The 15500-nt window shown below is 32.8% G+C and overlaps 1 protein-coding gene across 1 annotated transcript; it reads left to right on the forward strand.

Annotated features, from left to right (window-relative positions):
* Positions 1 to 4279: 4279 nt before the first annotated feature.
* Positions 4280 to 6549, forward strand: LOC114194431 (rust resistance kinase Lr10-like). Its single transcript, XM_028084628.2, has 2 exons — positions 4280 to 5188; positions 5371 to 6549. Exons 1-2 carry the CDS (start codon positions 4465 to 4467, stop codon positions 6459 to 6461), a joined length of 1815 nt encoding a protein of 604 aa, XP_027940429.2. The 5' UTR covers positions 4280 to 4464; the 3' UTR covers positions 6462 to 6549.
* Positions 6550 to 15500: the final 8951 nt, after the last annotated feature.

A 15500-nucleotide genomic window follows, 5' to 3' on the forward strand; every position in this document is an offset into this window, starting at 1 on the left:
ATGTTTGTTTACTTCAATTTTTTAAATTCTAATGAATCTCTTTTTTATACACTAATAAAAGATATAATACATCACTTGATCAAAATGACACAAAGAACAAATAATAAACATATAAAAAATTTTTTACATAGATATTGCATCTTTTGAACTCTAATATATGTTGGATGATGATAAAAAAATATTCATGACAATTACATTAAAATTTTATATTGTAGTAAATAAAAGTTATTTATACAATTATAGTGAAAAAATTACAGTATGATTGGTAATAAGTTAGAAAATAAAAAATAATTAGGTAAAATATATCGAAATAGTATTATACATGATGAAAGTAAACAACAAATAAAAATATTAACAAATTAACAAATGTGTCTTAGAAACAATTTGAGAGACTATTGAAAGAAATCGCATAAAGAAAAAAATAAATATATAATTAAGGGTATGATAAGATGAAAAATACCTTAGTGATCTAAAAAATCTCTTCAAATATCAACATATATACTCAATGGTTAAGAAATAACGAAAATTATTTTAGCAAAACAAAAGAGTTCTTCAAATGAAACAAAAATGAATAATAATAAGTAAATAATATTTTTTTATATTACCTAGTAAATAAAAGATTTATGCTATTAAACACTTAAATTGAAAGTATTAAACATTCTCATGTGAAAGGGAAATATATAATAAATATAAATATTAAAAAATAATATAAATATTCAAATGTGAGACATAATTTTTTTTAATTGACATACATCATTTTAACATAATTACATAAAAGTTATAATAAGATGAAAAATATATTGAAGATGCAAATGAGTTTCATGACAAACCAAATAATTAGAAGAAATAAAAAAAAATAGAACGTGTGTGTATATATATATATATATATATATATATATATATATATATATATATATAGTTACTTAATTAATTATGAATATTTCAATAATTTAAATCAGGTCGGAGATATAACGGGGACGAGTATTATGGCGGGGATATGTACATATCCATACATACTCATCCTCATGCCCAATTGAAAAAGTCAAGGATTCTCTATACCCATACCTAGTCAATGCGGAGATTTCCCGTCAAAACGAGGTCGAGTTTATTTGCCATCTCTAATTGTACTGATTTCAATTTAGTATCCATATATACCTCATTGTTTCAATTTAGACCCCAATTTTGTGTCTTTGGTTCAATTTTGTCCCAATTTTTTTAATAATTGAAATATTTTTTAATTCACTTTTTATAAGAATAAAAGTAATTAAGTATAAATATTTTTACAAAATTAAGTACTGATATACATTAAAATTTAGTGGTAAAAAAATGTTATACTAATAGAACAATATAGTCAACCACTTTTGTTTTTTTTCAAAATAGAGCAATATTGTCTGTCTCCACTTCAAAATCAGATATATTATTTGTATAAATGTTATAGTAATATTTTTTTTTATTAAAAATCACTTTTTAGCATATTACATTATTGTATATTATTAACCCATATGTTGTCAATGTATTCTTTGACCACTAAATTTGAGTTATATATTTTTGGTCCCTTAACTTTTAGTGAATTTTGGAATTAGTTCATTTTGAAATTTTGGACGACTTTAGTCATTCATCTTTCGAAATACGTGGATTTAGTCATTTTAATCAAATTTTGTTAGGTTTATCTAAAATTTCGAAATAGTCTAATTCCAAAATTCACACAAAGTTAAGGGACCAAAAACATATTTAACCTACTAAATTTTAATGTAAATATCAGTACTTAATTTTGTAAAAATATTTATACTTAATTAGCTTTAATCTTATAAAAAATTGAATTAAAAAATATACTTCAATTATTAAAAAAAATTAGGACAAAATTGAATCAAAGACACAAAAGTGAGGACTAAATTGAAACAATGAGATATATATGGGTACTAAATTGAAATAAATACAATGACATTTGTCACACGTGGCATTACCCTAACACGTGACACTGACATTGTCACGTGTCACAATAGAGACTTGACACGTGGCAACACAAAATTTTTGCAAAAAAATTAATTAAAAGAAATTAAAAAACTAGAGAGTGACTAGGGATGTCAACGGGGTGGGTAGGGTATAGGTAGTAGCTCCCCCGTACCTTACTTGCTGGATAAATATCTGTCATGTACCCGTACCCATATCCATTTAGGCATAAATTTTTAATATCCACGAGTAATTGCGGATATTTATAAAAAACAAAATTAATATTTAACAACAAATTTTAAACATAAATTCAAATAAAAATACAATGCATAATATTTATAAATTTCAAACAAAGTGCAAATAACCCATTAAAATAGTGTTGAATGACAATTTAAAAATAAATGGAAATTTTCTAAAACCAATTGATAAAAAAAACCCATTCAAAATCAATGTGTTAATGTTTTAATCATTTTTCTTATTTTTTAATTTAATTTAGAATATAGCGGGTACGAGTATCCACGGGTACGAATACTATGATACTAGTACCCGCCTTGTTAATATGCAGGTATAAAAAATACTTGTATTCGTCATCTGCAGATATCCACTTTCAATATTCATTTCCTACCCGTTGTGGGTTTTATCTGCGGATACCCGCGGGTACAAATTTTATTTTACACCCCTAAGAGTGACATGTGGCATGTCGTTAACGACATTAATTACTTTTTTTTCGTAAAAGAGACTCGGAGCACTTTTTTAAAAGTGGAAATACAATTGACATTTTTATATTCGCGGGTACCAAATTGACACACTCTTAACAAAATGAATATTATCCAAGTAATTAAACATTTAAATAATTATTGTGTTAGAGTCGGACCTACTCTAAACTTTATTTATATTGGTTTTTTTATCTTAATAAATGTTAGTGTCCAACTAGAACTCACTCTAAATTTAATTTAGTGTTGGGTTAGAGTATCTTTAGCCCACTCTTAACTTTATTTAAAATTGTTTTTTTATCTTAATAAATGCTAGTGTCCAACTAAAACCGGTCTTAATTTAATTTTGTGTTACGTTAGAGTTGTTTTAAACAACTCTAAACTTTATTTAAATTTTTTTTTTTATTTTAATGATTGTTAGCATGTAACTGCAATCCACTCAAAATTTAATTTAGTGTTATGCTAGAGTGGGTCTAGTAACATTCTAAATTTATTTAAATTTATCTTTTATTTAAATACCACTCTAAATTTAATTTAACGTCGTGTGAGAATTCAATCTGCTATAAGTTTAATTTAAATTTGTATTTTTATTTAGTAAATGTCAACTAAAGTCCGTTTAGTCCATTTTAAATTTAAATTGGTTTTGTGGTAGAGCAAATTCTGAATTTTGTTTAAATTTATATTTTATTTTGATATATATTACCATCCAACTATATATATACTACTAAAAAAAGTTATATTTTCTGTCAATTTTGTTTTAAATTTTTTTAAGAATATTTATAAGTTTTGTTATAAAAAAAAATTGCAGGAAATTGGTGTCAATTTTTTTACAAAATATTTTGTAACACTTTTCATAACAAATTTTATAAGAAATACTTACTAATTTTATAATTTATAAGAAATAATTATACATGAAAAAATTACTTACCAATTAAGATTCTTAACAAAAATAATAGAAATATATCTTTTTTTCAAATTTTCTTAACAAATTTACAAGAAAAATCTCATGTAATTTTTTTTTATCTACTCTACACTACATTTATGGAAAAAATTATGTATTTGAGTAAATCTTAAAGATTTATCAATCGGTTAAGTGTTAAAGTTATATTTGTTAAGTAATTATCAACTATTTCTTGACAAATATTAGATTATTGTCTAAACACTATCAATAGGTCGATATTTGCAAGTATCAAAACAATTTAAAAATTACTATTCAACCCTCCCTTCTGTTTTTTCTTTCTTGTTTTCACATAGATATAGTTTAGAATGTTGAAATTAGCTTATTATTATTAAGTTCACCATTATTTTGAGACCAAAGAGAGAGTACTTACTAGTCTTTATGTATTTCTTGGAAGACTTCTGTTATTTCTTGGAACAAACTTTTGTTATTGTCACATGAGAGTTCATTAGTCTTTGGCTTGACTTTTCTGCATTATTACGAGTAAAAGATATAGGACAATGTGGATAGAAGGACTAAACGACTGGACTTGTGTGGCCGTGAATTTCGAAGAATTTGATAAGGTCTTGTATATGAGTGTGACTAATGAATTATTGTTTGGGGACTCAATCCTCGGGACTAAATAGTTATCCGTATTTATGACGCAGTCCTAATTAAGGGACTTCATTTTTCCTTCAACAAAATTGTGCAGACTTTGTCTTATGAGAAACCATAAGTTTTGTATCTTTTCTATGTGGCTTCTGCATCTGATTTCAAAAATAAACAATAGAAATTAGAAGTGTTAGCATAAACTAAAAGAGGCACCCAGCTTGGTTTGTTAAAAATAACAGCTAAGTAAACGAAATGACAAGTGTTCGTGATTCTGTATTGATGACGCTATTGCTACTGCTTCTTCTTATCAGAAATGGCAGCGCTCATAACGATTGCGACGAGAATTTGTCTTGTGGGAAGAACGAACCCCATATTGAATTTCCCTTCGAACTGGTGAAGGAGATGGAGGAGCCATGCACTTATCCCCGTCTTTGTCTTTCTTGTACTGAAAAAAGACAGACCATGCTTCTGCTTCCTACCATCAAACTCCGAGTCAATTACATAGACTACGAATCTCAGGAAATTTACTTAACTGACCCGGAAAACTGCTATTCCAACAAGTTTATGGAAGTCATCAATTTTATTCGAAGTTACCACTTAGAAGCACGATATGGTGAACCAGAAAATAACTTGATCTTCTTCAACTGTACTTCAGCTGGGCTTCCATACCTCAGAAACAACTACATGCGACAAGATATGGTCTCCTGTCCTATTTACATGGCTAATTCTTTTGAAAGTGTCCTCAGTTTGGATCTAACATCCTGTACCAAGATGTTCAATATCACTGCGCCAATCGCGGCGGTCCACTCGAATGCCTTGTATTTGAGATGGCCGAAACCAAATTGTGCTGAGTGCGAAGCAAAAGGCAAGAGATGTAAATGGAAAACCAATAACGACACAGAAGGAGACATCCAATGTTTTGAATGCAAACGGAAGGGAATTCACGTTCCTAAATCTTTTATTTTTGCTGCTACAGGTCAGATCAGACACTCTTACACGTTCGTTTTTTAATATACTTTAATTCCTTATTTCTACAATTTCGGATGTCAACAATTGAATGGCATTAAAAAGTAAAAGCGTAAGAGTTGAAACAAACACTAAAATAAGTAAATAAATCTTTCTTTCTTTTCTTAATGAAGTCTCCAACTGCTATTGTAGGTTCCATCTTTTTGGGGCTGGTGGTCATTGCTGTCTTTAAGGGCATTCTCTATTTTAGGAAAAAGCAAGAAGACCAAGAAAGGGTGGACAAGTTCTTAGAGGATTACAGAGCAGAAAAGCCTGCAAGATTCACCTATGCTGACCTTAAAAGAATCACCAATGGCTTTAAGGAAAACCTCGGAGAAGGAGCTCATGGGGCTGTCTTCAGAGGAAAACTTTCGAGTGAGATTCAAGTGGCTGTGAAGATCCTCAACAATACAGATGTTGAAGGGAAAGAGTTCATCAATGAAGTGGGAATTATGGGCAAAATCCATCACATCAACGTGGTGCGTTTGCTCGGCTTCTGTGCAGAAGGATTCCATCGTGCTCTTGTCTACAATTTCTTTCCAAACGGTTCCTTACAGAGCTTCATATTTCCACCAGAAGACAAGGACCATTTCCTTGGCTGGGAGAAGCTTCAACACATTTCTCTCGGTATAGCTAAAGGGATTGAGTATCTTCATCAAGGTTGCAACCATCCCATTATTCACTTTGACATCAATCCTCACAATGTGTTACTTGACGACAACTTCACTCCAAAAATATCTGATTTTGGCTTAGCCAAATTGTGTTCCAAGAATCCCAGCGTGGTGTCTATGACAGCTGCTAGGGGAACCTTGGGATACATTGCACCTGAAGTCTTCTCCAGAAACTTTGGGAACGTGTCTTACAAATCTGATATTTACAGTTATGGAATGTTGTTGTTAGAAATGGTTGGTGGGAGAAAGAATGTGGACATGTCTTCTCCAGAAGATTTCAATGTTCTGTACCCGGATTGGATCCATAACCTGGTTGATGGAGATGTGCATATCCATGTTGAGGATGAAGATGATGTTAAGATTGCAAAAAAACTAGCAATTATTGGGCTTTGGTGCATTCAGTGGCAGCCAGGGAACCGTCCATCCATAAAATCTGTGATACACATGCTAGAAACTCAAGATGAAAACCAGATTGCTGTGCCTCCTAATCCATTTCACTCAGCAACTTCCACTACAGTTAAGGGACCCACCTCCACAAGACGACCTTTGCATTTGGAAGTGATTGAAGAATGATTTACACCGGAAAAAACAATAATCTTTTAATATGTAGAAATATTATCGAAGATTATTTTATTAAATATGACGAAATCTATAACACCTAGTCCATTCGCGTATTTTTTTAGTGTAAGAAACTATAATGAGATGAATGGGATTGTTAAACTAGCGGTAAAGCATTGTTTACCAAAAAGAACGAGTTGGTATAATGAGATTTTATTTGTGATAGTCAAACATATATCTGTTAGACTTTTGTTTGATCTCGTGGTAAGTTGAGAATGGAGTCTAATGTATGCTAAATGTGGACTAGATTAAACTTTGTCGAAATATTCAATCTAATGAATAGGTATGTTAGCAAACCAAGTAAGCAACATTGCGAGCATTTGAAAAATATCTTGAGATATTGTTGAGACCACATAATACAAATTAACCATTTTGACAAAAGGTCTAAGTAGCATATTGATGATAACAAATACCGTATAGTATGAAGAAAGATCTGATTAGTTTCGATGATGATTATAATATTATAGTCTGATATTATTAATTTAAATAATTAAAATAGAAAATAAGTATAAAATCGTATTTATGATAATTCTTTTTTCTAAAATGCAGGAAAATTTAAAACATTTATTATACCACAATAAACTAAAATTAACAAACTAAAATCGTCGATTACAAATTTTGAATCTGGTAAGATAAAGGTTTACAAAATGTTTAACATTCATAAAACAAGAAAATATCATAAAGGCTTTTCCCTAAGCTAGTCCCTCTATGAATCTATGCTTCACCAGCAACACTTGCAACATCATCTGCTCCCGTGTAACACATTACATGATCATCGCCAAACACAAGCAAATAAGGTGAGCTTAACAAAATAAAAGTACACTACACAATATAATAAAATAATCATTCACTATTTCAAACACATCTAATACTCCCAAGTCTCACCACAAAATATACCATTCCCTCATAACCAACCAGTTTCCTTTCTTGTGCCCCAACGCCTCTTGGACGAGAATTTCTCCTCTTGCGTACCAACATCTTGTGGGAAAACAAGCAACAACCACTACAAAAAAAAACTAAAATTACCGACGGAATTTTACCGACGGATATACTTTTGTCGGTAAATTTGAATTACCGACGGATTTTTCCATCAGTAAAAGAAGCGGGAAATTTCTTGTTCAAATTTGAATTACCGACGGATTTACCGACGAAGAAATCCGTCGGTAAAAGAAGCGGAAAATTTTTCGCCTAAAATTTGAATTACCGACGGATTTGTCCGTCGGTAAATCTGTCGATACTTATATAACTCAAAATCCGTCGGTAAAATCCGTCGATAATTTAATTTTTTTTATCGACAAATTTACCGACAGATTTATCCGTAGATAAAAGAAGCGGGAATTTTCCCGCCCAAATCTCCTTATAAGAAGACGACGGCAGCATCACCTCCATTGGCGAAGATGAAAGACACCTTCGAATCTGCACTGTAGAACACGAATCAGTCGAGCCATCGCACCTTCGTTGAAGAAGACGACCATCGCGTCGCATGCGGTTTCAGCAACTACAAGCTTCTGTGAAACCCTAATTTGGGATAGAGAAGGATCTGCCATGTGTCATCTTCTCATTGCACAAACTGGTCAACTGGTCAATGGAGTAGTCAACTCTGGTCAAATTCTGGTCAAAACTGCAAAAAAGGTCAAACAAGAGGGGTAGAGTTGGAAATTGGACAGAAATTAAATTGCTAATTAATTAAATAAAATAAAAGATTTTAGCAACCGACAAATAAAGCCCAAAGTCCAGTAGAAGCCTATAAAAAGAGACCAAGGGGGAAGCAGAGAAAACAGGCTCAGCACGTCGGAATTGAGGAACCCTTAGGGGGGGCCTAATTTCTTTCTCTCTCTTTTCTTCTCTTTATTCTTCTCTCTTTATTTTGCATTCATGGAGTTCTAAACTTCTTATGTTGATTCCATTGTAATTTCTTAATTGAATTTTGAGGTTAGATCAATTAATTTCTTTGTTCTTTTTATTATTGTTGAGGTTTTCATTCATCTATGTATTTTATCTTTGAATCACGTAAGAAGTAATGATTTTAAATCTATATGCATGTTGGTCATATGAGTCCAAGACTTTTTAAATTGAATTGAGACTTTACTTTGATTTTATTTAGAAACTTTCATATGATTAAATGAGTTTTTACCAATAATTAAGACTTTACTTTGGTTAAAGGTATTTACTCTAACTACAATTAATTGAGACTTACTTTGATTAATTAAGCTTTTTATTTGGTGGGGAGATAAAAGAATAGACATGATTAGGCATAGTAAATTTGATTGAGACTATACTTTGGTTGAATTTACTATGGATAATCTAAAAGTTCTCACTTTTAATTGAGACTGTACTTTGGTTAAAAGTGAGAACGCCAACAAATTAATTCTGCCTTTATATTGATTAATTTGAAAATCTACAACCATAATTAATTGACCAATAATCTTTAGATAACTGATGATGAATCTATTTTGAAAATGCAATGGAATCAATCTATTTTCTTTACTATTGTTTTTATCCCTTTTTTTTCTTTTCTATTTCTTTCTTGTTTATCCTAATCCTCCTATATTTTTATTATTATTTTGACTAACTCTTTTGTATAGAATTTATAAAAACTAATTTGTTAAAAATCAATTTCGTCTTCGTTGGGAGACGACTTTGGGTTACTTTACCCTTTCTATTTTGTTGACTATTATCTTAGTAATACTGAAGTTGTTATAGTTTAGTAGTATTAATTTGAACGCGTCAACGACAGCGTTATCAAATTTGGCGTCGTTGTCGGGGAACACGGTTAGAATTTTTATCATTTTAGTTCTTATTTTTATTTTTCTTCTTTTGCTTTTATTTTTTATTTTTATTTTTTATTTTTATTATTTATTTATCACTAACATTTTCTTTTCTCAATTTTTGTTCTAACTTTTTTTTTTTATTTTCTTTAGTTATTTTATTTTATTTTATTTAGTTATTTTTTTAAGCATAATTTTTGTTTGAAGATTTTTGTTGGGAAATTTTTGAAACTAGTTAGTCAAAACTTTGGCTAAGGAAAGATAAGGTATTTAAGTTGTCCATTGAGACACACCTCTCTTTCCTGGAAGTCTACTCAACAAGCTTTCAACTTATTTCTTTTCAGAAAACCTCTTTCAAAAATGCAAAATAACTTTTCATATGAAAGTAATCAACATTGTAGTTTTCAAATGGATTACAATTACTATCCACAGCAACCAGTTGATTTTCAGCAACAAATTGTCACACCTACTTCTGCACCTGATATAAGTGGGTTAACTTTACGACAATTTAATGATCTATATCCTAGATCATCTTTTTTGGGATATGAGCAACAACCATATTCTGAGTGTCCACCTCAACAACCATATGTTCCAAATAGTTTTCAGTAACAATATGTACCACCACAGCAAGTTGAAGCAACCAATGGACCATCTTACAGGGAAGTTATGATATTAATGGGTGAAGTTATAGAGAAATTAGAGTCCATGGATGAAAGGTTGCGAGTTGATCAAAGATGCAAAAATATTGAGCAAGAGTGGTACGAAAATAAGCAAATATTGTCTTATATGTTGAGGGATGTAAGTAAGAACAACTTCGTAGAATTACTTGTAACTATTAATACCACCTCTCAACCCCATCAGAGATTTCTTGAAAATCCAGATTTTAACGAACTTCATCATGAAATCAAAGATATGCTTCTAAAGTTGGCCATCAGAGCTGACCAAATGTCTGAAGGTTTGAGTAAGCTAATGAATGATATAGTTAGAAAGGTCACTTTGGAAGATATGATGAATATGATGACTAAAATGATGAAGATGAATCAGACAGATCAGAAAGAGATGATGAATGCCGCCACACAAAGCTTGCAAAATCAGTCTGAAAAACCAATAGCAGAATCACATCACATTGATATATCTATTGATGGATATAATGATTTTCATAGCAATATGTCTACTGATGGACATATTATGGATGTTATTGAAGTCGATGAAGAAATTGAAGATTCCCACACTAACATATCTACTGATGGATATGTTGATAATGCTCAATGTGAATATAAAGTTTTATCTGTTGATATTTTTGAAGAGCAAAGTTGTGAGGACAATACAATAGAGGAACTAAGTGTATGAGGATTACTGATGATCCGCTTAACCATCTGAATGCACCTGATGATGCTCAAGTTGAATTGAAGCTACACACTCCACACATCAAGTTTGTTGATGTGAATGATGCAAATAAGTTTTCAGTGGTTATCTTTGTTGACATGGCTACAGAAAAAGAAGAAAGGTTGCTGCAACAGGTAAAAATCTTAGATTTAAATTCTTTTGAAATCATTGTTGATAGAAAAGTTAAATTACACGCATATTTGTTTTCTGTTTTTAATTTTAGTAAAAAATTTAAAAAAAAATCAAAAATATGTGTTTTTGTTTTTAGTTTTTATAAAAATAAAAATGTAAAAATTAAAAAAATGGTACAAGCTGATTTCTACTTTGTAAAATTAAAGAAAATAAATTTTGACATATGGCCAGATTGAGCCAGAAATCACAAATTTTTTCGTTTCCTCCCCAAAATAAGTCCATCAAGGACAATTTTTTTGAAATAAGTGTGGGGGAGACAAACTATAGGTAGCATTTTCCTTTTTTTGTTTTTTGTTTTTTTTCATTTAAAAAATTGTGATTTCTTTTTGAGAAAACTGTGAAAGTATTAACTTTTTACTAAGTGAAACTTTTAAACAATATGTCTCATAAGAAATCCACCAAAAATATTTTCCTACTTTCAATAAAACATATTGACATTGGATTTTGGGATTTGATTCAATAATTGGGATGATCATAACTCTGGAAAAATAAAAGTCATGTTGATATGAGTGGATTGTTTCTATGATTTGCTAATTGAGTTAATTTGAGAGTTTCTTGTTTATATGATTTGCTAATCTTTTGTGAAAGAATTTGACCTTCTGAGTCTTGAGCCTTAATGCAAAGGATGGACTGCCATGTGCCGTTCCTATTTTTTCTTGAGTGACTTGCTCATGTTTATTTATACTCAAATATTTAGCTTGATTCTTTTGTTTTACAAATTAGGTGAATATTCATGATTTGATATGACTGAGGCATTTCTTGTTTTTAGCTACTTGGCCAAATAAGCCCACCTTGATATTAATCCATTGGTAGCCCCTTTGAGGTTTAAACCTCTTTTTTCTTGTTTTAAGCCCATTGTAAACCCTTAAAAAGAAAAAAGACCATGTTTTTTCTTATCTTAGGAAGAAAGAAAGGAGCTAGTGGATTATGATAGGATTGGTTGAGGAATAAAGTGTGTGGGTGAGTACCTCATCCACAAATTAATAAAAATGGCAAAAGGAAAAACTGTTGATGAAAAAGTATTGAAAAAATTGCTTTCTAAAAAAAAGAAAGCAACAAGCAATAAACGAAAAAGAGTTGTTTTTGAAATTATGCTTCATTATTCTTCCTACATTACTATTTCAAAACCCCAAGAGTCCTAAAATTTTTCCTATCTTTGCCTTGGCCCCATCATAACCTGTGAAAAGTCCTCATGATCTTTGAATGCATGTTTTCTGAAAGTTTGTGAATATCAGAGTCTTGTTAAGTATTATGTGTGTTTACTTGCATGAGTATTTTGAGTGAAAACACAAGCCAAAACACTTGAGATAATTTTTGTGAGAAAATACACATTTAACTTGAGTGCTTTCTTTCATAATTGATTGTCTTGTGAATTCAAAAGATTAACTCATGTGTGAAAAATAGAATCTTTCCGTTTACTTATGCATGGTAACTTGATTTCTAGAATATTGATTAGTCTCAAGTAAGGTTCATCCTTTGATCCATTGTTGATGTGAAATAAAATACCTCAGAACAAGTTTTGAAATTACTCAATTTTGCCCAGGAGTGCAAAAGGATAAGTGTGTGGGTATGATGAGTGCGTATTTTTGCCCTCATTCAGTATTTAATTCCGGGTATTTAATTGAATTTATGTGCTTAAAGAGTGATTTAATTGATAATTCTGATAATTAGGCTATTTGAGCTTGTGTGATAAAAATGTGTTAAAAAGTGATTTTTAGCTACATAAATTATTTTTGGATATTTTAATGTTTGTTGATGCAGCTGAAATTAAAATTAAGCTCATTCAAGGTGGGAAAATAATTTGATTGAAGTTACATAACACCTTTAAATAAGTCTAAAATTAGCAAGTTCTGGAAAAATCACTAATGCACCCCCAGTTTTATTTTACACACTCCTCCTGCAAGTGGATCACAAAAACCTGTTCTGCACCCCCAAGTTTTACTAAGTTGCACTCCTCCTACCACTTAAACCATTTCAACCAGATGCTGCCATGTGGCAATCCTCGACTTTTAAAATTGGCCAACCAGAACAAGCCACGTGGCATTAATCCTTGCAAACACATATGCACCAATTAGACACTACCACGTCATCATCTTCCTCCATCTCACACATGAAACCCTAACCCTAATTTTTCTCTTCTCCCACCATCACCATGCCAGCAGCAGCAGCCGCCACCCTTCCATCGCCAGTCACATCACCGGCCACCGTGAGTTCTTCTTCCTCGCGCACCAACGATGGCAGCCCCACGCACCTAGACCAGCACCGTGCCTGCACCTGCGAGACCCGTCCACTGCCAGAAGCCACCATCATCACGCACTCGAAACGGCACCTGCAATGTAGATCTCCACGAAAAGCTTCACTCACCATTGTAAACGAGTCACTCCCACCACAGTTTCATCACCATCACGCACCTGCATCACAATCACGCGAGCACACACTAGAGACGCGAGTTCAGCCACCGTAGTTCTGTTCTTCATCTTGCCGGCAACACCCATCCCGAATCCTTCGCGTAGTTCCGTCATCAGCTCATGAACCTTCATGGCAGCAACACCTCCATTGGCGAAGATGAAAGACACCTTCGAATCTGCATTGCAGAACGCGAATCAGTCGAGCCACCGCACCTTCATTGAAGAAGACGACTGTAAGACCCGGGAAAATTAAATAGTTATTTAATTAATTATTTAATTAGGACGGGTAGCGAGAACATTTAAAGCAATAAATGCGAGGAGCTATGACATGGAAGAGTACTAGCTCAAGTGGTTGAGAGTACTTTATTGTGTGTGAGGACTTGGGTTCGAGTCCTATGTGTGCCACTTGGATGTTATTTAAATTATGTGTTTTTGTGTGCTTATATATTGAACTCGTATGGATGATGATAAACTCTTAAAATTGTAGGATTTAGCATGAAACATGTGTTGGTTGAGGGGTTTGGCCTTGGTTTGGTGTATGCATGAGTGTGGGTTCAAACCTTGTTGAGAACTAAATAGTTTTCTTTTTGCTAAATTTCCTTTGAGCATGAATATGAAAGGATTGGAAAACCTAGCAGATACTAGAGAGGTAATGTGGGGGGGAAGCTGAAAATTTATGGGTGATAGCCATTGAATGGCCTTAACCATATTTCTTTTAATAAATTTCGTTTTAGTAAAATAGAGAATAATTAGGGTACATTAAGAGTGAGAGAGAAGAGAGAAGGAGAGGAGAAAATCAGTCTGTGAGAGGTGCAAATAACTCTGAGAGTGAGAAAGAACAATTCTGGTGCGTGAAGGAAGGTCGCGAGAGAAGAATCAGAGTGGTTCTTTTAGCAAAGGGGAAAAGGTGTGCAAGGAGAGTGGGAATCTCAATTTGGAGCGCGAATTCCAGGTAAGGGGAGTTGCTTTCGAGTGTTTCTTTTTCATGATCGTCTTGTTATGCCTTGAATGATCATAAGCGTATGAAATTTTGCCTTAACTGTACTGGTTTTTCGCGTTTTCTGGGTTCTGCCCAGAAACCGCCTGGCGGGCATGCATGTGCCGCCAGGCGGTTCAACAGTTTGTGAGTGCATGGGCTTCTGGGTGACTTAAACCGCCTGGCAGGGATGAATATCCGCCAGGCGGCGTGACAGTGCTTGTGTTCTTTGTCTAATTTTTGATGTTGTTGTGCGAAAGGTCATTGTGATTTCTGAAATCATATTTTGCTGACCTGATTGTATGTGATGCTAACTTGAAATTGGATTAGAATGGCATGATAGCGGGACTTAGACCACTCGTGAGGAGTCGCTCATGATTGAATGCATGAGGGTGGAGGTCACGATTATATTATGATTTGAATTGCAAACTAGATCGGAGTCATCATATCTGTAACGTTGTATTTGAGTGCTGGTAGTCATAAGTCGGGATGATGGTAAGAGTTGATAAATATCGCAGGTGCAAAGAAAAATATTGGGGTTCCTGGGACAGCAGGAGCCGCCTGGCGGCACGTTGGTTACCGCCAGGTGCCATATCAGTGAAGCGTGGTGTCTGATTCGTGAAAAACGCTGTTTTTCGTACTTTTCGTGGAACAGGAACCGCCCGGCGCTAGTTCATGCCGCCAGGCGCCATCGATTTTTCTGGTCTGCGCAGTTTTCGAAAAACTGCATTTTCCGCTTCGTTAACCGTCTGATTTAGGTGAAATTTTGTAAGGTGTTTCACAACACGTTGTTCTTCACTTTGAACGGTGGAGATTTGAATTGGATGTCTTCAGCTAGAGATATACATCAGTCATGATTTGTTGTTTTAATAACTTAATAATATGATTACTAATGGATGATTAAGTGTTCTCAAGTGCTGGTATGGCCTTGATTGGTGAATGTATATATATAAATATATAGATGTGTGATTAATGAGTATGTTTTTGGTAGTGCTTGCTAAGACATGTTGACTATATGAACTTACGTATGTTAGCTTGAATGTATGATGTTATAAGTGTGTGAAAGAAAAAGCCACTATTGATAATATCACTATGACCAAGTGTTGCATGATCGTGACGGGTTTTGAGGGATGTATGGAGAGTCACTGTTGGGACAATGTTCTTATTATTTGGAGGAGTTGGACAAATGGATCTGTCAGATTAGTGTATAAACACTTGATTAACCACGATTGGGGTAGACTAACCACAGGGAGGAGTCCTTATT

This window comes from Vigna unguiculata, chromosome 8, assembly GCF_037176805.1.
Source record: "Vigna unguiculata cultivar grain cowpea cultivar isolate G323 ecotype 2 chromosome 8, ASM3717680v1, whole genome shotgun sequence".
NCBI lineage: Eukaryota > Viridiplantae > Streptophyta > Magnoliopsida > Fabales > Fabaceae > Vigna > Vigna unguiculata.